The sequence below is a fragment of the Ostrinia furnacalis genome, unplaced genomic scaffold, assembly GCF_004193835.3.
Source record: "Ostrinia furnacalis isolate ACB-3 unplaced genomic scaffold, ASM419383v2 OfSCF7348, whole genome shotgun sequence".
In the NCBI taxonomy this organism is placed as follows: domain Eukaryota; kingdom Metazoa; phylum Arthropoda; class Insecta; order Lepidoptera; family Crambidae; genus Ostrinia; species Ostrinia furnacalis.
The window spans coordinates 326,274-351,514 of NW_021137587.1; the positions used below are offsets into that span (position 1 = coordinate 326,274).

The 25,241-nt window shown below is 35.5% G+C and overlaps 1 protein-coding gene across 1 annotated transcript in view; it reads right to left on the reverse strand.

The window, feature by feature from the left end:
• Nucleotides 1–20,987, reverse strand: part of LOC114364091 (nose resistant to fluoxetine protein 6) — a 43,563-nt gene extending 22,576 nt beyond the window's left edge. The window contains exon 1 of the mRNA XM_028320088.1: nucleotides 20,509–20,987. Within this exon, the coding sequence (XP_028175889.1) occupies nucleotides 20,509–20,971 (463 nt within the window). The 5' untranslated portion in view covers nucleotides 20,972–20,987. The remainder of the gene's footprint in view (nucleotides 1–20,508) is intronic.
• Between the last annotated feature and the right edge of the window lie 4,254 nt (nucleotides 20,988–25,241).

The following is a 25,241-nucleotide window of genomic DNA, read 5'->3' on the forward strand; positions in this document are numbered from 1 at the left end:
CAGGTGATGAAAATCTCTGACCACGCAATTTATTCTTTATTTTAGGGAAAGTATAGAAATCATTAGGGCTTAGGTCGGGGCTGTACGGCGGATGGTCCAATAATTCTATGGTTTCTTGCTCTAAAAACTCTTTTGTTCTGTGCGCGGTGTGAGAACTCGCATTGTCGTGATGGAGGATGATGCGGCGGTTGCAGTTCTCTTTACGGAGTTCAGAAACGACCTGTGGCAAACAAATGCTAGCATACCATTCTGCATTAACCGTTCTTTGTCCCCCAAGAGGAATAGTCGCAACATGGCCGGTTTTGGAGACAAACGTGGCCACCATTTTTTTTGCAACACTCCGTGAACGAACAATTTTTGTTGGCTTTAACTCATTTTCGAACACCCAAACTCGTGACTGGTTTTTTGTTTCGGGTTCGTTCGCGTATATCCAGGATTCGTCACCTGATACGATGTTGTATACAGCATTTGAGGATCCTACGTGTAATCTTTCGAGAGTTCTGACGCACCAAGTAACGCGAGCCGCTTTTTGCTCTTCACGGAGCGAATGCGGTATCTATGGGGAAAACAACTTTTTTACACCTAATTGTTCATGCAAGATTATTTGTATTTGACTCATGCCAATGTCTAAAGTTGCCTGAATTTCGCGGTATGTCACATGTCGATCTACTTCAATCAGCTTACGCACAGCATCAACGTTTTCTTGGGTGACTACAGTTTTGGACGACCTTGACGGGGATCATCACTGAGCTTGACACGTCCACGTTGAAATTCAGCAAACCAGCGATAAATTGTGGTTTTGGATGGGGCTTCATTACCAAATGCAGAAATCATCCGGTCAACACACTGTTTTTGTGTTAAACCACTTCAAAAGTCATAATATATCATCGCTCTTGAATTTTCTCGAGTCAATTCCATTTTCTCAACGACTAAACAAGTTTGACAAGACCTTGTGATACGACCGAGAATCTTTTTTTGGATAAATAAATGGTATACGATTTTTAAAACCCTGGAGTTTGCAATTAAATAGATTTTAATATGACAGGAACAGTGGAAATATTCCATTCCCGATACTTTTAGTGCAGCCCTCGTATAAACGTTTCATTCTTTCTTGTTTTGCTGGTACTAAAGTGTCATGTTAAGTTATGGAAGCCAAATAACATGATAATGTATCGTCCATAAATAATCAGGATCATTCAAATGCATGTTGTTTTGTCAAAACAGTAGCCATTGACTCAACGTCTGCACCGCAGTGACCTCAACTGCGTTGCAGCAAAATGTTAGCAACATTCTAAAACTTAAACTTGTTATACCATTATTTCTCTCCGCGAAAACAAAACAATATCAAAGAAACAGAAGACGGACAAGAAAGAAGTCTTAACGGGTTTTATTTAAACTTATGCAATCAAAAGTTATGCACACAGTTGGCAGTAGAATAGAATCTGCATCGTCTTTGTAGGTCAAGGCTGGTATATCCCCAGGTGGTTCAAGGCCTGTTCCCCAGGTTCGGAAGCGGGAAGCATATCAATCGCGCTCGCCCGCACTGTGGTATTGACCTAATTGTGCAAGTTTACGCGACTTAATTGAGATGTTCGGGGGTCTACTGCGCAAAACGCGGTATATGATAGCTCTACCCGTCTCTTTTACGAAGGTGGGGAAGCAGGTATGTTTGAAAGATATACTTATAGGTGATTTATTAGCATTAACTTGCCGATTACGGTGTCTTGCAATCGTCTAGAGACAGTTTTGTTAAGTACCTTATATTGCTGTTACTTGTTTTGAGCTCACTCACTCACTGCCTGCTTTAAAATCAAACTAATCGCCACTATTCTCACTTCTCTTAAACGAACCGATACTACATGCTCAATGTTGATGTGTGAAGATTATATAATTTAAATGTACTCGTATAGTTTAATTTAATAATATAGTTTACTAGCTGACCCGGCGAACTTTGTTCTACCTTAATGGCAATAAATAACGGGATAAAAAGTATCCTATGTCCTTCTCCTGGCTCTAAGCTATCTCTCTGACAATTTTCAGCTAAATCGGTTCAGCCGTTCTTGAGTTATAAGTGGAGTAACTAACACGACTTTCTTTTATATAATAGACTAGCTGACCCGGCGAACTTTGTTCCGCCTTAATGGCAATATAAAGCAGACTATTTTTTAATTTCGAACGGGATAAAAAGTATCCTATGTCCTTCTCCTGGCTCTAAACTAACTCCCGGACAATTTTCAGCTAAATCGGTTCAGCCGTTCTTGAGTTATAAGCGAAGTAACTAACACGACTTTCTTTTATATATTTAGATATAGATTTATTTATTTTATTCGGTATACACATATTAAAGTTGAAAATCGAGTTTTGTTAGTATTTACACACCTAACGTTTATCAATTAACTTCAGCAAATGGTACTAAAAAGGTTGTATTTGACGTATTCACTTCACAGCTATTTTTCGGCATACACTTGTCTTGCTCATGCTGAAGGTGTGCCAAGAAACTAAAAGGTTATTAAAATATCTACCAATATCCTAATAACTGATGATACTCTTTTAGCAATACACTCTAATATTCATAACCAAATATACCTACTAAGCACAAGAATAATACCCGTACCTGAAAACCTGAGGTGCCCTTAGAAGTAGCCCTATCTTAAGCAGACTTAATCGCCAAGAGCAGTTCGACTGCTCGCCAGGCGGGTCACGTGCGAGCCGCGTAAAGCGTCTAGAATAGTCGACTCGACCGTATTAATACCCTGTACCCAGTTTTGGGGACGGGTTATGAGAGGGTTGTAAAAACTGTAATTTTAAAGTTGTTAATGTAAAATGAAGAAAATAAAAGAAAGAAAAACATTTATTTTGGTTCCAACACAAACAGTTTGAATAAGTAAAAGGTAGTTAGAACCAAAAAAGAAATAATAAATCTTTCCTCGTCAAAATCATTTTCATTTAAAATTGTTGTCAAGAAGTGACCGATGCTGTGGTGGTTTTAACTACTATTTTAACAACTTTGAAACAGGAGTAAGTCCTTAATTCGATTTGTATGTTTTTTCAATAAGGTGGCGTAATAAACTTTACAAGTCCCGATATGTTTTTAACATAAACGGTAGCATTTTTTGGGAACAATGCGGGGCTATAAATAAATAAAATAAAAATGAAAAGTATTTATTTCAGATATCTGAGATGCATAAAGCGTTAATAAAATGCTATGCTGAGAAGAAGGTAAAACTTGGTGTAACTGTGACCTTTTCCAAATGTATTGGGAAAATCTATTGATAGGTTGAGTTGACGAAACGTAATATAGTAAGCGAATAGTCAAAGAAATAAACAATATGTAAATACAAGCTGAATCACAACATTGTTTGTGACGTCTAACCTCAAATTAAATGCGTCACTTATTCCAAGATCGGATTATGAATATGTATTCCGCTATGTTAATGCTGTGTATTCTTGAAACTTGGTGGCCGTTACCCACGAGTGAAACCACATGTTTGCACTAGCGTACTGTGACTATGTCAACGTCTTTAGTGTACGCCTGCACTACATAGTATGTTTACGACACATAGTACTATGTAAAGCTTCAACCACACCAACGCGTGCAGATCGGCATCGCCGGCGCGATCACGACGCGATCAAAGGGAAATGACAGGTCGCGTGAACTGTCATGGGTCGCGCGACCTGTCATGATTGGCCATTAATCGCGCAGGCGATAGCGATCTGCACGCATTGGTGTGGTTGAAGCTTTACTGGTACATTATCGGGAAACTAAGATGTACTAGATTTTATTTCAAAATGTTGACACAAAAGCTCAGGCAAATACAGACACCTCAACAATGAGTGAAGCTTTCCTTTACTGTTATATTATCAAAAAAAACATTAAGGCTGAGTTGCACCACCTTACCTTTAACGGTAACTATAACTTTAACCGGTGCTTTCGTATGGATTTTGATAGACTTTTGACGATTGTTATTGTTAAAGTAAGATAGTTAAAGCCAGGCTAAATATAGATATCACCAACGCTCTCAATACATAAATGTGTAGAGTCGATTATCAAAAGTGATTTCACAATTTAACAGCTTTTAACTCATGTCTTTCATAATAAGATCGACAAACTTTAAAAATGACACTACGTTTGATGCTAACCAACACTATAAATGTTGAAGTTCTTTAAATATTTCCGTTGTTTAAACTTTAAACGCGTCATATCATTATTTATGGATTAATATTTCCAAAACTTCATGTCTTAAAAATTTCTTCTGTATTAAAAAGGAATCAACACACGTGCAATAGTATAGTAAACTAATAAGGTTTGACAAATCAAAAATGCAAATAAATGGGATACATTAATCAGCCAATGCATTGTTTAGATATAATTATGTATATCTTACGTCATAACTCCTTCGATAATAAACTAATATGCATGGTTCTTTGGCACCGATTATATTCATATTAAGGTTCCCCAAATGTAGACATATTTTGTCAACAACTCTGATGTCAGACTTTAAGAGCCACAATTCGCATCTGACTAGACTCAAGTTCTAGACTCAACAACTCGTGAGTGTAGACCAAATCCTCCAATTTCCTCTAAAGGTCGTGCTCTGACTGCTTTAACGTGATTATATTTTTTCACCTTCTCCAGATAAAAAAGTAGGACACTTTAACTACTAAACGACAGTCATTAACCTGAAAATAGAATTAATATAAACAAAATACAATTAGAAGACTCTACGTGAAGCTGTCATCACAAATTACCTTCTTGACACTCACAGCAGCTGAACTTGACACCAAAAAGGTTAATACCTACGTTAATCGTATTTAATATCTACTATAGTATAAATGATAAAGTTTTTAACTCTTTAATGTCTCTGTTTGGAGTTTTTACAGCTGAAAGACTAAAAAAAATTTTTATTGACTAATACTAAAATCTGGTATGTCGTAGATAGATAAACGCAAATATGGGAATTCTGTAATTTTATTTGTAGTATATGAAGCTACTCTACATTTTAAAATCCAAAGCCCTACGGAATTCTAGTTCCAAAGATACGATCGCTCTTGACTAGTGTGCACTTTATGATTCACGACACGACGGCCCCTTCATTGTTGCGATTGTTTCAGAGTGTGATGCGTCAAAATGAAAGGCCATTCAGAGCCGATCTATGCGATATGCAGCTTTGTTTTTTGTATAGACATCACTGGTTACACTATAGTACCTTATGTGATTGTAACAGGGATTAGTTTGGAAAAGAAAACTGTATTCTGATGTGCGGTCGACTGTACCTATTGTATAGTAGCTTTTTATTTGTAGGATCAGCCTTTAAAGGGTGTAGTTTTCGTTCTGACAACCCTGGTGAAAAATACTTTCGCTTTGAGTGTAAAGTATTATCTTACGCAGAATTTTTTTATGCTTTCGTTATAACCACTCACTCTGACAGATTTGTTCTTGGTAGAAGTGTGAGAAAGTTATTATGTAGGAACCCTTTATTGCCCATAGAGTCGAACATGTAGAGCAGAATTTCGATGATGTTGTTCGGGCCATAATGATTGAATCGTACAAGAGTATAATTTAAAATGACACTTCAGCGTCATTGAACTTACATAACAATAATTTACCAGTAGGTACTTTAGTTTTGTTTTCAATGCACATACAAAAGCTTATTTGTAGGCTAATCTGCCATTGAATTAAAACAAAGGCGATTTACACCTCGTTTCGCTATTGCTGACTTGTGGTGGGAAGAACAAATCGCAAATTTTTACATATTCAGAATTAATAAATTAACAAAGATACTAACTAACTACGTGTGTAATAAGATACATTTCTAAAAATAATTCATATTTAACCCAGTAATATTTCTTTAATATGGCAAAATAAATGCAAACAAAGCGGCTGATCATAGTAAAATACTTTTCTGAATGGATTGTCAGCATTATTGCTTACTACTACGTTTAATAAAATAAACAGTAGCAGCACGTTTTATGATCTTGCTTTGTCCGCTAACCTTACGGCCGCGTTATAATTCTTTTCCCTAATCAAATCGTGTTTACATTGAATCATTCTTCTTCTTGAATCATTGTTTTAAGGTTAATCTTGATTGCATCATAACCAGTTTTACCGGTTTAACCGGTTTTAGGACTTGCAAAAAACGCGCTGTCAATTTTAATATTTTAGCTCGAATAATAAAAATAAAACGGCTCTCAAACATGATTCTAATCTCAAGAACAGATTCTGACATGGCCTATGACAGGTCACAACCCTGTTGAAGAATATTTTGTGATTTACGACAAAATCTTCTATTTATCATTAAGATTACATGAGTGAACAAACAACCTATGACATTTTATTCATTACATTTAATGTTCAGTAAATAAATTACCATAAGTAAATTTAAACTGTTTTTCTTTCTTGTTTCAATCTGTATTATGCCTATGAAAGTATTTGCCTAGGCGCAGATGACCGACTTTTAGTTGGCCGATAGTTGAGCCCGATTCTAATTTGTATGAAGAATCAGCCGAGATCAAATCGGTGTAATGTGCGCACTTTCATATATCTCATATTCTCCATACTGATTAACAGCTCGACCCAACTATCGGCCAACTTAAAGTCGGTGGTCTGCGCATAGGCTTAGTCGACAGCTCATCAGTTTATACATTTTTTTTAAATAGCATCTATTACAAATGCCGTAATATTAAAAGTCGTATTGGTTTACTATTTTATTAATTCTCGGAAAGACAATAAACTTGATAAACGCAATGCCAACTTAGCGACTGTACAGTTTACGACCGAGTCTGGATATTGAAGTCTTTTGGCTGCTCCAGTGGTTCCAAAAGTTTTGTTTTATGTTAGAGCTTGTGACGCGCCCCGCGACGCATCGACAGCCCTAGCACCGAGCGCAGAGATTTTGACAACCCTACGGCTGCGCGGCCGCACGCCGCACGGACCGAGCTAATATAAGGCCTCAGCCTCGAACTTAGCGGGCAGCGGGGCGGCGGCGGCGGCGGCGCGGGAGCGGCAGGATCTTATGCGTAAAATCAAATGGACCGGTTCTCGAAAACAGCGGCGCGGCAGCGGGGCGGCAGCGGGCAACGAGCGGGCAGCGGCGAGGGAGCGGGCATCGAGCGGGGAGCGCACTCCTTCTTTTGCCCACAATAAATCGAGCGTTAGGAATAAATTTGAATCGAAATAAAATTGTCGCCGTTGTTCAGACATTTCGTTTGCGAATAAAAACAAATATCTCGACAACACAACCCCGAACACAACACTTCGCCGCTAAAGCGCCGCGCGAGCTGCCCGCTGGTTTCGAGAACGGGTCTGCGTTACCCGCCCCGCTCCCGCGCCGCCGCCGCCGCCGCCCCGCTGCCCGCTAAGGGGCGCCTAGCATTCGCTCGGGAGCCATTGCAACAGTCAGACGTTCGCGCGCGCGTCTATCGTTCCCTCGGCTGCATTGCACAGAGTCCCTAGCGAATAGCTATCCACATTGTTCCCACTAACCCTAACTGTTCGGCTCTGGCTTGATTCGATACCTCGTTAACTCGGTCAGGTGATCTAATTGTCGATTCGAGACGTTCTATCGTTGATAGCCTATCGGTTCTCGTCCTTACCGAGTAGTGCATGTGATACTCATTCCCGACCTGCGGTAGCAATCCCGCTGCCACCCTTCCTGAACTTCATACCCCCTCGCCACGTAGGTCCGACGCCCTTTCCCAGTGGTATCATACTCATCAGAGGACTTTGGTCTCTGGCTCGAGCTATTGAACCACGTCCTACCCCCCTAGTTATAAGTATCCAAACTAACACTCGCTAAACCTCGCACAGGGCGCCGCCCCTCTCGCGGATACGTAAACTAGTCTCGGGACGCGAACCGGGCGCGTCGTTATTCCTCTTGTTGTAATTAGTAAATTGTGATATAACTTGTAAAGTACTTGTAAACTTGCTCATTATTAAACGATAGCGATTTAGAGTCAGTGGAACTAGAATAAGTGAACTATTGTGGAACCCAGATTATAAAGTGCCATTGTGTTATTGATTGTGCGTTTCCTTGGTCAAATATCCCTGTAGGCATCCCAGATAGGTTCACATCCCTCATCGCAGAAAGCGAACTGGGACTTAGTACTAAACAGCGGGGTGTCAGACTGAGCTAGCTAAGACGCCCCGTTGCAAGCTTACATCTATATTTATAAAAGCGAAAGGTCACTGACTGATTGACTGACTGACTCACTCACTCATCACGAAATCTCAAAAACTACAAGAGCTAGGAGTCTCAAATTTTGCATGGTGGTTCCTTTTAGAACGTAGGTACTCACTAAGAACGGTTTTTACGAAACTCCACCCCTAAGGGGGTAAAACGGGATCCACGACTACGAAGTCGCGGGTAGATAAACTCATGATTAGTCGAATATCACGTTCTCATTGTTGCATTTCAGCTATATTTTGAAATCAATAAAAAAATAACGTTGATGCAATGTGTAACTACATAATTATACGTAATTAGTTAATAAAATACACGAACTTCTCTAAACTGTATGATTGCCAATATTTGCCAATTTTCTAAGGTGACCACTTCTAAAATTCGTTGGTTTGGGAACCACTGGTCTATTGTCTAGACGTCCAATCTTGACGACAAATCTGACCTTAGATATCCGAACCTGAACTATTCGTAACTAGATATTACCCAAATCTAATTTCTAGGAACTTTCACGATTGTCGATAAAACATAAAAGTTGTGACTTTTTCACAAATGAAAATGGGAAAAAGTTAATTTACATTGTTTATAATTATGATCTAAATAAGAAATAAAAATTAGACAAGGTCAGGTATTAATGAAAAACAATTGAATTCTTTGATCCATTCCTGAAAACGATTACACTAAGTACCTAAAGGAAAAACCTGGAACAAAAATACTGATTAAATTTTTTGTAATTACCTGTATTCTTTAAAATAATAGTTTCCCCATTCACTTCTATTGTAATATTACGTAGTTTTGCGTGAGAACGTTCGTGATCATGCTACGCTTTGTGACCTCACTCTGACTCATATCATCACAGTAATTATTTTAACCTTATAAGAAAGCAAGGAAATCCCTGAATCATTCATTCATAGCCTATTTTCATGAAAATTTTCTCTGAGTCACTAACTTTGTTGAAACTGAAAGATTATGACTTCTAAGATTTTATAAGTTCTTCAAACAATGACCTGCTTATTTTGTTTTTAATTAATATCAAACGCTTACTTTTTTAAAGGATTTGTAGCGGGCATTAGCGAGATTACTCATACGTATTCCTAATATGTAAAGCGTTACACAAAACTGTTTGAAATCTTATGTGACAAGTCAGTGTCTAATAAATCATCATCTAACTAAAGTGTACGTTTCTTTTATCTTCCTTCGGACCCTCACACAAGCACAATATAGAAGATACAAAGATTTAATGACGTTGATTTTACAGGAAAAAACACTCTCTTTAACCGACTTCAAAAAGGAGGAGGTTCTCAATTCGGTTAGTGTAGTTTTTTTATTTACTTTATATTTTCCATGACGACTCTACTTTCTATAAATAAAATGTCTAGTTCCCTAACATTTTTTTTATTCACACATTATCCTCAAACAAAATAGATCTTGTTCTATGGTGAGTAGATAACTGGTTGCCACGCACAAACATTACCATAGATCTGATAGACACAACGGCTCGGGCGAGCTTGTCACACACTGTAGAAAAAAAACTGGGTAGGTATTTCCCACCAACTTTATAGTCTTGCCATGAACTAATAGATCCTATAGACAAAGCACAAAATACGTGACAGTTTTAATTTTTTTATGTATAACAAGGCAGCTATTTGACCACAATCGCACCTGATTTGTTGTAATATTTTGTATTTGGAAAGTTCTTATAAATATTATTATTATTGTAACAGTTAAAAGCCCCTTTCAATACACAAACATAGAATATTCTTTAAAATGGCACAAACGTGAAGAATTGATCATTCTGTACTGTCATTTTCGGTAAAGAATGTAGTTTTCTTTGTTTGAGATTCAACGTCAGTCTTATAGGAAAAAAAAATATTTGTTCATGTTTTAATAAGAATTAATAAAGGTAAATAATTACAATGATAAAGTTGAGCAAAATAACTCTGTCACTTTTTACCCGACTCTGCTAGAAGGAGGTAGTTTTTACTGCATTGCAGTGAATGAGCGTGGCCTTATAAATCATTTTAGTGCACAACAGACCTTACAGTTATCGTCTAGATATCATCTAATAATTGACTGATTACGCGTCATAGCGAAACTGTTTACAGTGCTCCAATAACTCATTGTCTAACTTTCCAGTTAGAGTGACAAAGCCTCGTTCAACAGGTCCGAGAACTAGTCCAGTAACTAGTGTAACTAGTAGATGTTTGTTGGCCTTTAGGAAGCTCATAGTACATAGTTCAAATTGTACTCAAGGAAATGAAATTAGCCTGTGTTTAATTTGATTACATAAAAAATATAACGAACTCTTTCTCATAGTACTCAGTGTAGGACATTATTGCATAACAAAGCCCGAGGCGTTCCCAAATCTTTCGCTTCTTATACAAGTATAAGAGTAATTTCTCATAAGTAGAGTCTGTAAAAACACTTTTACTTGATAGATTACTTATCATAAAATGGAAAAAGTTTGCTCCAGTTGTGTCTACGTCATCAAAAAGAACGTTACGCTAGTGGTTTGACAAGTGACTATCGCCGATAAATACAGTGTGAGTCACGTTAAAGTGTACATATGAAAATAGATGAAACTAGACCTATTTTTATCTACAAAAAAGAGGTAAAAAAATTTTTGAGATTTTTTTTTAATTTTTTATAGAATTTTTTTTCTTCAAATTACTTATTGTAAGGAAAACGTAATAACTTTTAAACTAAGCGGTATATCCTGATAAAATAAAAACAGTAATAATGCTAAATAACAGGCGATACTAAAAAAATACATAAAATACACAAAAAAGGCCAACAAATAATAAAAAATATACTTTTTGAAAAAAATCCGCTTAAAAATTCGTGTTTTTTTGGTTATTTGATAAATTTCTCCAAAAAATGCCCCTATAACCGGTAGTTTTTATTACTTTGTATTATTTTCTATCATATTACCTTCGTAAAACGAAAAACTGCATGTCTCTATCCCTATCACAACGTTTGCAATGATCGTTTGAACTAAGCCTCTCCGGGCGCGCCATTCAACGCTTCGTTAACAACAAAACTGAAAATGGCTCTAGATTTGTAATTTTGATAAAGACAAGTTAGATTTCAAATAAAAACAAAAGATTTCGAAGTAAAATAAGCATTTTAGTTATAAAATTAAAATTGTCTCTACCTGTAGCGGAGAATAATGTTGTGGCAGGCCTTTGTTCAAACGATCATAGCAAATGTTGTGATAGGGATAGAGACATGCGATTTTTGGTTTTACAAAGATAATACGATAGAGAACAACACAAAGTAATAAAAACCACCGGTTATAGGGGCATTTTTTGGAGAAATTTATAAAATAACCAAAAAAACACGAATTTTTAAGCCGATTTTTTTCAAAATGTATAATTTTTTATTATTTGTTGGCCTTTTTTGTGTATTTTATGTATTTTTTTAGTATCGCCTGTTATTTAGCATTATTACTGTTTTTATTTTATCAGGATATACCGCTTAGTTTAAAAGTTATTACGTTTTCTTTACAATAAGTAATTTGAAGAAAAAAAATTCTATAAAAAATTAAAAAAAAATCTCAAAAATTTTTTGACCTCTTTTTTGTCGATAAAAATAGGTCTAGTTTCATCTATTTTCATATGTACACTTTAACGTGACTCACACTGTATTTGCAATGACAAGGGCAATGCCAGAGAGTTGTTGACCTCGCAAAATGCTAATCTAAAATAAAAATATAACATTTAACTAATCAGATAATTAACAATGACAAGTACATAATAAACAATAATCATTTTAATTGGTGGATTTAGTAATATTTTATTAAATTATAATAAAAGATTCAAATGTGACAGATGGATCTAACTAGACTCCCCGCAGACTTTTAGTCGGCCGACAGTTGGGCCCGATTCTAATTTGTATGAAGAATCGGCTGATACCAATGTGCGTACTTTCTTAATGTCCATACTGATTAATAGCCCGACCCAACTATCGGCCGACAAAGTCTGCAGTCTGCGGCTAGGCTAAAAAGAAGACCAAAGAAATAGAAAGTACCTAGGTAATCAAAGGTAAGCGCGTGCTTAGCTTAGCTAAGTTGCCGTACTTAGAATTTTAATAAAGCCCAAACAAAGAGCCTATATTCAAGGCAAATGCGACGCAAATTTTTAATTAGAATCGACCTTATCGATTCCTTAAAATTTGAATATTCGAATTTTACAATATTTCGAACTCGTATCTACGTCAAAAAGTGATTACAAGTTTTTTCTATATTATTTTTTAGAGGTTATGGTTAGTGGCCAGTGTCATCTAAATAAGAAAAAAATAACAAATGAGTTGCAATTATGCTAAAACTTCGTATAATTTGACTCGATTCGCATCGTCATTCTGACGCGTATACAGCTGAGGAATCTCAAGCTGCGTAGACGCAGTTTCCTGATACGTACAATGCGATTCAAGGCTGTGATTGAGCTATTTTCTATAGTAACTTTTGCATGTTGTTAATAACTATTATTAACAGTATTTATACAAATCTAAAACTACCAATTACAAAAAACCAGGAACCCATCTTGAACCTAAGAATCCCTATATCTGGAATTACCATGCTGCACCACAATCATCTCCATCTCACTTTGGAGATACAGATAATGTTCAATGCAGTTTTAAAATTTGAGGAGTATACTGAATTTGGATCTGTAAAGCAATAGAATAAAAGATAAAATTTAATAGAATATTCCTTCTCTAAAATGACCCTTATCCTCGCAACGTCCACCGTTGACCAAGATCCGTGAGCATTAACCACACCTTACAAATTGCACAATCCAGTAGGTATCTACATTCTAGAATCTAGTTCCAGGGCATTGCCCTATCAAAGTGGATAGATTAATTTGTGCAGCGCTGAGACGAGAAAATTGGATCGTGTATCTGAGGCAGACATCGCTCGATGGTGACTAATCGGATTGTGCTTAGTATTCGAACGATTCGTGAATACTAAATATCCGATTGTTGCGATCATATCGATGTAGAGACAGCGTGTTGGGTACGGGGAATTGGGCGCGGTGGCTAGAGGTATGATATATCCCTGATGTCAGACTTACGAAGTAAACTACATTCTTAAACGAGGTTAGCCAAAACTGGCTGACTCGTGACCCGAGGAACGCGAGTTTGTTAGATTAATTATATTATGTACATACCTGATTGATATTAATATTTCATGTGACCTATAATTAATATTAGTAACTACACTATTAATTAACTTTCTATAACATCACACACACCAAGTATCAAACAGCCGCCATATTAACTGTCAGATAAAATTAGGACTTCCGTTTGCAAATAAGAATTTATTGTAAGATTTCCGGCTTCTGAATAGTGGTTATTAATGTTTCTTAAATATATTTTAATTGATAAATTAATAAGCCAACTGGCTAATATTCAATCAAAAAATAAATATTGTAAAATGAGAAGTTCTAATTTTATCTGACAGTTAATATGGCGGCTGTTTGATACTTGGTGTGTGTGATGTTATAGAAAGTTAATTAATAGTGTAGTTACTAATATTAATTATAGGTCACATGAAATATTAATATCAATCAGGTATGTACATAATATAATTAATCTAACAAGTTCGATCCCCGCCGAAGCTCTACTATTGTACCCACTCGTAACACAAGACAATTAGCTTACAACGAGGAAAGAAAAAAGTATGTAACAATCGGCGGGTTTAACGGTGACATTGTGAGTATAAAGTTAATTAAAAACGCTGTGTGTCCCTGAAAAAATAGAGATTCGAGATTCCGAGTCCCTTGATACAGAAACATTAATTTAGTCAACTCACAACGGCAATGAAAATCGATTCGATCTATATTTAACTCGATACTTTACATAACATTTATCATAACTACTTTAATTTACATTTTCAACCGACTTCAAAAAAAGGAGGAGGTTCTCAATTCGACCCGTATGTTTTTTTTTTAGCCTGATTTTTATTGACACCTTAAAAATAACACAATATTGCCTTGCAAAAAAGTACGTCAATCGCCAACGGCTTAATATCTTGAGCACCTTAGATCGCCTTACTTCCGTAGTTTTACATTTTACTTCGGGCTTCCTGACTGTCGAAGGCCGACTCGCCAAAATATACAATTTTATAACTGAAAACGATGCAGAAAGCTCACTCGAACTATCACACGGTATCGCACTAACTCAGCAAGGTAAGTTAGAGGACTCGTTACATTTACAGACACCTATCTGATAGAGAGATTTACAGAAATGGAACCATGTTCCCAGGATTATATCACACAGGAATTACCCTAGTTAAGACACCAGTTTGTTTTTAAGCATAACAAGGCAGGTATTTGACCACAATCGCACCTTCTTGCAAAAATCATTTATTGTGCCCAAGACTTTATTTGTAATGCTTTGTAAAGGGAAAAATAAATAACTAATATATTTTATTATTAAATCACTTGCACGAATTATTTTTATTCATTTATTTTATTTTTATTAAAGAAACATACATCCTTGTTTGATACATGCCTTTAAAAGCTTGTTTAAAAATCTACGATTTTCATTTTTACTACCATTTTTAGGATATAATTATTTGTTATTAGCTGTATTTGAAAGTACTAAATAGATATTTTCTTTATAGCTTATTTTCTACAAGTGACTACTGACTCTACCTCCACTGGGCCAGAATGACCGAAACATGCATAGTCGTAGGTCAAAGTCATTGAAGAACCTTCGGATATGCATTCTTTCGCCGTTTTTAGCCGACGACGACTTTTGGTGCGTCTGGTTATAAATCTATAATTAATTACAAGTTTTAATGCTAAGCAGGCATAATGACTCATATTTCGATCAGATAACAGATAGTTGTTTATTGATTTAGGAAGACACATACATTAACTTAAGCTATGAATAAAACTCCTCTAAAATATTGAACAGAATTTTGGAGGAGGTTGTATTTTGATATAACAATGCATACTTTTTCTATATTCTATCGACTTTAGATAGTATCTTAGATTTAAAATAACTTGTTGAAACAATTAACGCATAAAATTCAAATTATTAAAATTATACACAGAAAACATTCAATAAATTAAATTACTTCTTAAAAATGATAGACACAGTTGCATTTTTATTTTTCATTGTTGTTAAATTAGTCGAATAAAAACCTGTTTGCCTAAATATTCCATAAGAAAATTACTGTGGATAGAGGTCAAGTAAGTTAGTATAAATTCACAAAATAAAGTATCTAGAGTTATAAACAATTTTATTGTTATTTCCCTTAAAAGACCTTGGGGAAGGTTCGTTTCTTAATTACGCAATTACAAATACAATAGTGAAATATCTTGTCTAATCATGGTAGAGATCTGTAATTAACATAATTCGGAAAATGCTAGAAGAATAAATACCTATTTAATATTGTTATTTAGGTACGTATGTATTAGGCCTACTTAAGTATACTTATTATTATAAAATGAAAATTCAAAGAAGCGTCTACAAAAACCTGTGGTTGTAACTTTTAGTTGTCAGTTTCTATAGGTCAATGAGCTAATAGTCTTGAACAAAAAAATATTGAATCACGTGTTTTTTACAAACAAAACCTATCTCTAGCGAAAATCAAAATTACTTATATCTGCACTTTTACATCGAAATCATTCAATCCGGATAAAAAAATACGATTGAAAAAAATACAAATATTTTTTAGGGTCGCAAAAACCTGGCCAGTTACAAAAATCACCATTGCTTTCCATTTTCAAATTCAAATAGAGAGTACATAGATTCAGATCTAAATCTGTGGAGAGTACCAAACGAGATTGATGTTGGTATTCTATTCCGCCATGAATATAATCGCGCAGGTGTTTGAATTTGGAAGCTTCGACCAGTTTGGTGTCTTGGCAACATCGTTACCGATATAACCGTATACCTGAAACCGGTATACAAACAGGTGTTCCGTCTATGGTGTTTTATGGTTTTACAAATAAATTCTTAATTAGTTTTTCCTTTTTATACCTACATTTCAATTTATTAGCGAAGTGAGGATTCATCTGTTATTATTTAAGAGAAAATCAATTTACATTTTCAATTGCGTAATATTTATCTAACTAACAATATCCTAATATTAAAATTAACAAATCACTTATTTGCATTGTTTTTACGACATGTACTTTGATTCTTTGCATAAAACAGAGACAAGTAACACATCTCATTGTTTACAAAGAAGTCATGTACAGCCGGCACATCAGATTATGCATTTTGCTGCAAAATCGCTCTAATTACAACAAATATAAGAGACTATAGTGTAAAGCTTGATGTGCCGGGGTTCGTACGTGTTTATTATTGTTTCTGTCATAGTTTGACCGACTAAAGCCGAACCGGTTTAGGTATTTCCGCGTTACTTTTCATTATAATTCATGCGGTACCTAATTTATATTTCTTTGCTGTCAAATCTGTAACACAGATGTTAATTTGACATAACTACATACTAAAGCTACATAATGAATTCGGTACCATATTATTCTGTTATCAAAAAAGGAGAGATGATTACTTTGCAATAGGGTAACGATATTTTTGTATTTGTTCTATCCTAGACTGCATCCCACTTAACACCAGGTGCGATTGCGGTCAAATACCTACCTTGTCTTGCATAAAAAAAGTTACCTTAAATTAGAGTTGGTAATATTACGAAATACAATTGAACAAAATTTTAAGTATTTTTATTAATTAGGTTTTATCCAAGTGCATGTTGAATGTTTTGATTTTTATTGTAGAAAATTGGAATCATATAATATTAATAAAATAATAAAATAAAAATAAAATAAAATCGTTTATTACCAAAATATCATTACATATTTTCACATAATAACGTTGGACTCCACACTAGGCAAGCCTGTGTCGTGGAGGCCAGGAGACAGTTTTACGATGTAGTAGGTACTTAAAACTAACAACAATATTAATGTATGGATGCATAATCAGATGTTACAATCGATTATTGTGCTATGTTTTATTAGTATGATATAACATAAATGTCTTCTTAGTAAGCTAAATAATTGTTGAAGTTGCTTGAGTATGTGTTGTGTCTGTAGTGAATTTAGTTGATAATGTTATTTTAGTATAACTCGATCAATTTAAACACACGGTCAATAAATCAATAAATGTAGATAAAAATATACCGGAAGTCTGAGTTGCTTTCGTGGGTCATCATCTCTCTGACCTCAGCGGTCAATGCCCCGACGCATCTGACCTTAGATGGCAACCGTTGACTTCATGGCAAACGTCATCGAAAACGTATAAAATCGCACATATTAAAAAAAAAAAAGCGAAACGCTTTTTGAAGACCTTTCGCCTCACTAAAAAAAGTTATACACGGGTAGAATGCTAGTTTAAAATAATATATCCATACTAATAATCAATTTAAAGTATGTTGTGTTACGTAGTGTTATTACGATTTAATAAAAGTCTTACTAATGTGAGGGGTTCCTGTAAAGACTAAAACTAGTATACTAGATTTTATACTTCCAATACACAGGGTAGTATGAGTAATAGGTACTCATCATTAATTTGTCCTCAGCAGGATTCGAAACCGCAACCACATTGGCATTTGTAGATCAGTACGAGAACCACCTAGACCAAAGGACAATGTTCGTTCTCCATACATTGTTCGCCTAAAGAACCAACAATTTTGACATATTACTACCCGAAAGCGAAATAATACGATTCTGTGTGTAAGAACAATGATTCCTGATGGACACTTGCCATAAAATTNATTTAAATAGCTAATATTGTGTAGAACATTCATGCCAACTTTCAAAGTGGGCGTGGAAGTGGATTCGGAGCTAGACTGAAAATACTGCCGAAGGGTGGCGTCCAGCGCCGCGCCGTCGCGCTGCCGCGCCTGAAGCCCGCCGCCTGTGCGCATTTAGTGAAACTGACAAGCAAATAAAATCACTTTTGACGGAATGTTTTTTAGATTTTTAATAACACCAAGACATTTTTAATACCTATTAAATACTAAAATACGTTAGAAAATAAAGTAGTAGTAGTAAATAAAGTTGCGTTTTTCCGTATCGTGAAAAATAAATTACATTACTCGTAACTGTGAATATTTCCTAACAAAAATAGAATGAGCTGTTGTTTTTATACCTTTCGAGTTACAAAAGACGATTATGTGGGAGGCAGACGGTCGTCAGTGCTTTCATCCTATTCCTATGAAATTAAGTGGCTCATAATAATTTTTAGGTATAATGAATACTAGACCTTTCATTCTATGTAGTCTTTTGAAAGGTCGTAAATTATTGATAATTAGAAGATATTGTGGACCGGACTAATACCCAGAACCGAACCGTACCGGCCGTNTAATGTATTAAAAAAAATAGAAAATAATTATGATGGGTTAATGTTTTTGGGCGGTTTTTTAGGCGGTTTCTGACAATGTCCTTTTATCTATCTCTGCTAGACATTTGTTAATCCCGTTTCCAATAATATTATTTTACTTCAATAATAAATAATCAATTAAACCTAGGAGTCTTTCTTCTTATTATTTTCTTTTTGTTCTCATAATTACACTAATTGAACACGTGTACACGGAATTGTACAGCAATACAATATTAAAATGGTATAATGAAATGTTGCGTATTTGTTGTAACACCTCCAATTTTAATTAATTACGAACACAAGCGGCAATTATTACTGTAATGAACATTGGCATAAAAGATATAATCTCCCGGTAATAATATTGAAATTAACTATTAATTGTGTAAATAAAGTGTAATAAGCGTTCTTGTGAATACCTTTAAACTTTTGGTAAAATGTATTGAAATATTGTGAATATTATATCAATTACGAGCTTCACACGGATATCCATTATTGAGAAAATTTATTAAATAGCAAACCTAGTGAATGATTACTCTCGTAGATACTTGTTGAGGATTTCTACTTTATAGTAAACTAACTTTCCTTCCGCGGCTTCGCCCGCGTGGAATTTTTCGGTTTTTTATGTAACCTATGACACTCAGCCATAATGTGGCTTTCTGTTGGTGAAAGAATTTTTAAAATCTGTACAGTAGATCCCTTACAATTTAAGAAATATTCAAACATACAAACTTTACCTCTTTATAATATTAATATAGAGTTCAGTTTTAGTTACTTTATATCCCACAGCATGACGTAAAAACTTGCGTATTTACTTTAGGAAGTTGTTTCTAAGAAATAATTAAGTAGGTTAAAAATGCTGTGTCACTAGATATTATACCGATTTTTGCCATAACAATTTATCATATGAAATCTATTTCATTTGTCTCTTGACGTACTTGTACATTGGTAGAAAATGTTCTAATAACTTTTTGTATAGGAGCAATTAATTTATTCAAAACAAAAGACTACTTCCATTGAAATTAACATAATGTCTTAAGTGATGAAATGTAAAATTCTCTCGGCAGAGAGAATTTTCGTAGGTTGTACGTCATAAACCGGTTATTTTGGTTAAATATGATCACGTACGTAAAGTTTTTTTTTTGTAAATTTATATTTTATTCAGTGTCAATATCATGTGTAGGCATAAAATCGAATTTACATAAAATACGCAGGTTTTGTAATAATAGAAGCCGAAGCTATTTCTTAGAGCACTACTGATTAAATTGCTCTATCATAACGGCTTAAATTAAACCGAGAAGTTTACTTCATCATCATCATCATCATTTCAGCCACATGACGTCCACTGCTGAACACAGGCCTCCCCTAATGACTTCCATAATGACCGGTTAGCAGCGGCCTGCATCCAGCGCCTTCCTGCTACCTTTACTAGAACTTTACATGCAACGAAATATTTTCATATGAACTGAACTTTTCTTTCATACCTATATGGGCAACGTGTGCCTCTGTTCATGAGTCAAGCCCAATTTCACTTTCTATAAGTAGTTATACGAGTATTGTGAAGGGCACTCTATATTTTCATATCTCATTATCATCTACTTTCAATAAATTGATGGTGCGAAAGGTTATTGTCACTTAATGGCCTCATAGACAATGCAACGGTTAAATCTTTGGTTTCGTGATCGTTTAATTTAGGTAAGGTAATTCAGCCTAATTTAAGTAAAAACTCTAGATCGTGAGCGGATTCATAGAATTTATTTTTTTATTGAAAACATTCTGTAGACAATACATAGATCACTTAACATTGTTTTTTGAAATCATGTAAATTATTCTTAATTACATAATATCATTAATGAGCTCTATAAAGAAGTGTCCTAAACCGTTACAAAAGAAATGTAATTAAACGTGATGTTTCAAGATTTAACATCGAGTTAAATATCTTACTATAATCTATGTGTATTAAAAAATATCAATAAATACTTACTCTTCAACGCCCATCTCTTGTTCTGCAGCAATCCGTCCAGGAACTGATAGCCCTGTTCCCTGCAGACCTCATCCTCGATGTTTGACACCGCAGACGTCAGCGACAGGACATCACTAGCCAGCACTATCGAGGACGCATAGTCCGGGGACTCCTCTATCGACTCCACCAGAGTCGACCCCTTCTTCCCATTCTCGTACACGCTATACGACTCCGTATCATCAGACACTTTCGACTGCATCGGTTTGCTCTCATTCTGCTCATTAACGTAATTGTTCAAAATCGTTACCAACTCTTTGTTTAGGAGTACAGTCTTGTTGAGGTTCCGAAGTTTGTCTAAATCGATGGTTTTGTTAGAGTCAATGTAAGAGGATAATCGTTTGAGTAAGTGTTTATCGATTGTTGTGTCGTTGATAGTGAGCGCGGCAACGCTCGCGATCGCTAGCAAGGCGGCTGCTCGGATCATTGCGACGCGTGCGCCCGCGCGGGTTGTGCGAGAAAACTGAGTAGAGCCTTCGGTCGCGAACGGAACCTCGAGGTTGACCTTACGATGTTTGCGATGGACGATACATTTTTGCACATTTAATTGACATGTCATCAATGATCGGGAAAAGCCATTGATTTTAAATTGGACCGGATATCTATGGTAGGGTCTCATACGATGTCAAAAATATAAAAAGACATGAATTTTTAGATCGATTTCAGACGATTTTCTGTAATCTCTCTCTGTAATAATACAGCGTGGGAAGTGAACTTTGAAACATTATAAATACGTCAACTAAAAATACATATTTTTTCTATCCTAGGAACTGACTGTAAGGTAATTAATATTTACTGTTTGTCCATCAAATTAATAGATGCATGACGAATAATGCTGACTCGTTTGTTTCCCGATATCTCGTAGAAACGTCATTTGCGTGTAGAATCTGAATTGACGTCATGTTAGGTGACTCTTCCCATAATAATCTCAGTTTGCTGAATTTATTATTATGAAAAACTACCATAAATTGAAAAGAAAAGTAATTCTATTTATATGTTTCCACTCTTTTTACGCTCGCTGAACGAATTTTCAGTAGCTTTGGTGCGATTAATTGAGGCTTAGATAGCTTTAATTCCAAAATAACCCAAAGATTTGAAATAGTTCCATGGTTCTTTTTTCACCAGTCAAAAAGTACCTATTTCATTTTCGTAAAATGTAGGTAGGTATATTATTATAATTATGAAGAACACTACATCAAAATTCAATATCACTATATTTCGCATATTTTATCTCATTAGCATGCAATATTCAATTTAGTAAATGCATGAGTCATCCAAGATATTATTTCTTAATTCATAGGAAATCCCAAATACAAAATTGCATTTTATATTGCCACTTGTTTGGAATTTAATTTTCCTCAAATATAAATTTAAAAAAACGTGCAATATGCGTAATTATTATGTTTTTAATATTTTATGATTCCTCTTCTATTTAATATAGGAAAGATAGTGACCATGTTGGTTTGTTTAAAAAATATTTTTCTAATCTGCTGGGCAAAGACCCAAGACAAAGATTCCTAATGTCCCTAAGGTCAAAGTTTAGAATCTGATCTCAAAATAGAAACATAGACCCACAGATATTAAAATAAAAAACGTATCCCAGGATAGCAATAGATGGACCCTTGCAATAGGCATAGATTTTATTTAAAATATTCGCAAACGAATAAAAAAATGCCGTCGCGTGATTTTTGGTTTCCTAGTCGTATCTTATGTCTATTAATTTTATGATTATTAAAATAATATCAAAGATTCAAAGTCCATCGCAACAAAAATGTTTGACCTTTTCTGTGGGTAACTTTTGTATTGCTAATGATCCAATAAAGACCACGGAATTTCGCGAAGTTCGCAAACAACTCGCAATCAGTTTGATTAGCATACCAGAAAATCAGGGGGTTAATTTTAAAATTTCAACTTAGCCAATAACGAGAGCCTATGGCCCATAACATCTGAGGCCCGGTTTCCACCAAAGCGGAGCGAAACGGAGCAGAGAAGTGTGTTGAAAATAATCAATCAGATTTCATTATTTCCACTTCTCGTTGTCAAAATTTCTATAGAAAAAAACCGGCAAAGTGCGAGTCGGACTCGCGCACCGAGGGAAGTTATATACCCGTTTTTGTACGGAAGGTGCGCGAGTTCAACTCGCACTCGGCTGGTTTTTTTTTTCTGTTTTTGTGTGAAAATCTTAATGCGGTTCTTAATCTTAATATACATCCAGGAAGCACAAAGCTGAATGGGAAAGCTCCAACGGTATGAGCCACTCCAAACTATTCCTAGTTGGAAACACAAGATCATGGGAAAAGCTCATACTCAATGGAAACAGAAGGCAAGCCCGAGTGACCACGGGTGCGCTAACAGGACACTACACTACAAACCACATGCTCCACAAAATGGGCCTAACTACGGATGACAGCTGTCGAGCATGTGGAGAACATGCGGAGTCCATGAAACACCTACTCTGCGAATGTGACGCGCTAGCTAGAACTAGAATGGGTCTCCTGGGGTCGGCTTATCCGACACCAGAAGAATATAGGTCCTTCTCACCCAAGCTCTTGATCCACTATATGGAAAGGATCTTTGCGGATGAGGGGGGATAAAGGTATAGGGAAGCACAAAAGATCCTAATGGGTCGACGTGCCCTGCGCCCATGCGCGGCCCTAAAATAAGATAAGATAAGATAAGATAATGCGGTTCACAAAATACATCTACTTACCAAGTTTCAACAGTATAGTTCTTATAGGTTCGGAAAAAAGTGGCTGTGACATACGGACGGACAGACAGATAGATATGACGAATGTATAAGGTTTCAGTTTTTTGCCATTTGGCTACGGAACCCTAAAAATTGACGGCTCTACACTTCTCCGCTCCGCTCTGCTTGGTGGAAAGAGGGCCTAATAGAGTCAGTAGCGGACATTGGTGTATTTCGAGAGGCAAAGGCCATAGTTAGAATTGGTTTGTAACCACTAATTTTATTAAAATAGGTACACCGTTTGCCAGATAACTAAATTACATATTTTATACGCCTGCATATAAATAAGATAAATTATTAAATTATTTTAACCGCCTCTGTGGTCAGTGGTAAGACCACCTACTTCAGACACTGAGGTCCCGGGTTCGATTCCCAGTGAGGGCAGACTGTTCTGTTCGGTTTGGTTGGTGGTAGGGCTTGTTCTAAGTCCGCCTGGCTAGCTACCACCATCTTACCTAAGTCTGTCGCCATAACAATAATGTTAACAGCATTGTTGTGTTCCGACAGTTAGAGGTAAGATAGCCAGTTCCTCCGTGGTTGAGGATTCCGGGTGAAGCTCGCTTCCACCTTCGGCCTGATCATCACTTACCATCAGGTGAGATACAGGCCAAGAGCTTCCTCGTTGTGGATAAAAAAAAATACCAAAACGCGGATAAAACGCAAAGGTTGATGGAATAAAATGTCAATTATTCTGTTGACCTTCGATTTTGAAGTTTGCGAAATAGCGACAGTATTTTTTTCCAAAAAGCCCATTTGTCTGATGTTAAATTTACATCATGCTGTTGGCACATGACCGCTGGCACATTCTTTACATAATTTAGAAATATACCTAGGTAAGAGCAAGTATTTTTTGTTAGCTAAAATCTCAAAAAAACTATTATTAAGTCTATTTATTGTTGGAACTCCTGTAACATTACGAAGTGAATAAATGAATATGAATATGAATAATCGGAAAAAAAGAAGACCACAGAAAAATACATAAAGCATGTGCGTAAGTAAATTGCAACGTGACAGTTTTCTATTTCTATAGCTCTATAAAATTTAATCGCTGATCCCATAACTTGAAAAAAAACTGACATTATTTAAGTAGTGACTTTAGTTTCTCGCACTGCTTCTTCTCAGCACTGGCCCATTTATTGTCCCGAAGCAGTGGTAGGGTTAATACTAAGACGTGTAAAAGTACTTTTAAAAGTCTACTTGAAAAATAAAATTAGTTTGTGTTTTATGAATTTTATGTCAATCCCATCATAAAGTCAATCAAATGTCCAACTAATACTAAATTACTTAAAAACTAAGTAACTCTACGAAATCAATCTATGAAATCATAATTAATTCAAACCAGTTAAATCCAAATAGGTACTGCCTACACTGAATCTATTTACTTTAATGTAAAAACTATTCTATCGAGCCAAATCGCGTTGGTTTTATTGAATACCCAAACATTACAAGTATTATTATTGTGTTTAATATTTACTTAGCGCTTAGAATTTTATAAACCACAATTTTTTTGTTGCGATTCATACTTTTTACTGGCAATTGACGCGCATTCGATAAATAGTTTATGGTATACCCATAAATATACTCGTATTAATATGATATCATCCACACATTCGTCATCATCAGCTTAAACATTATTTTCGGCATTTTATGATAGTTTTTACGGTTGGGAACTTTTCGATCTGAAGAAAAAATATTGCATCCTGTTCAAGTAAGCATCAAATGGTTAATGTCACCCAAAGTAGCCAATAATTCGCAACACGTCTTTGTTAATTAATGATTTGTCCAGCAGTGGACGTCTTTCGGCCGAAACGAACGAACGAACGAACGTCTTTGTTACAATTGGAGTAAGGTTATCAACTTTTTGGCCACTTTGGGTGTCACGAACTACTTGATGCTGACTGTACCTTGTATAAGATTTTTTTTAACACTTAAGCTCGTAAAATCGCTGTTT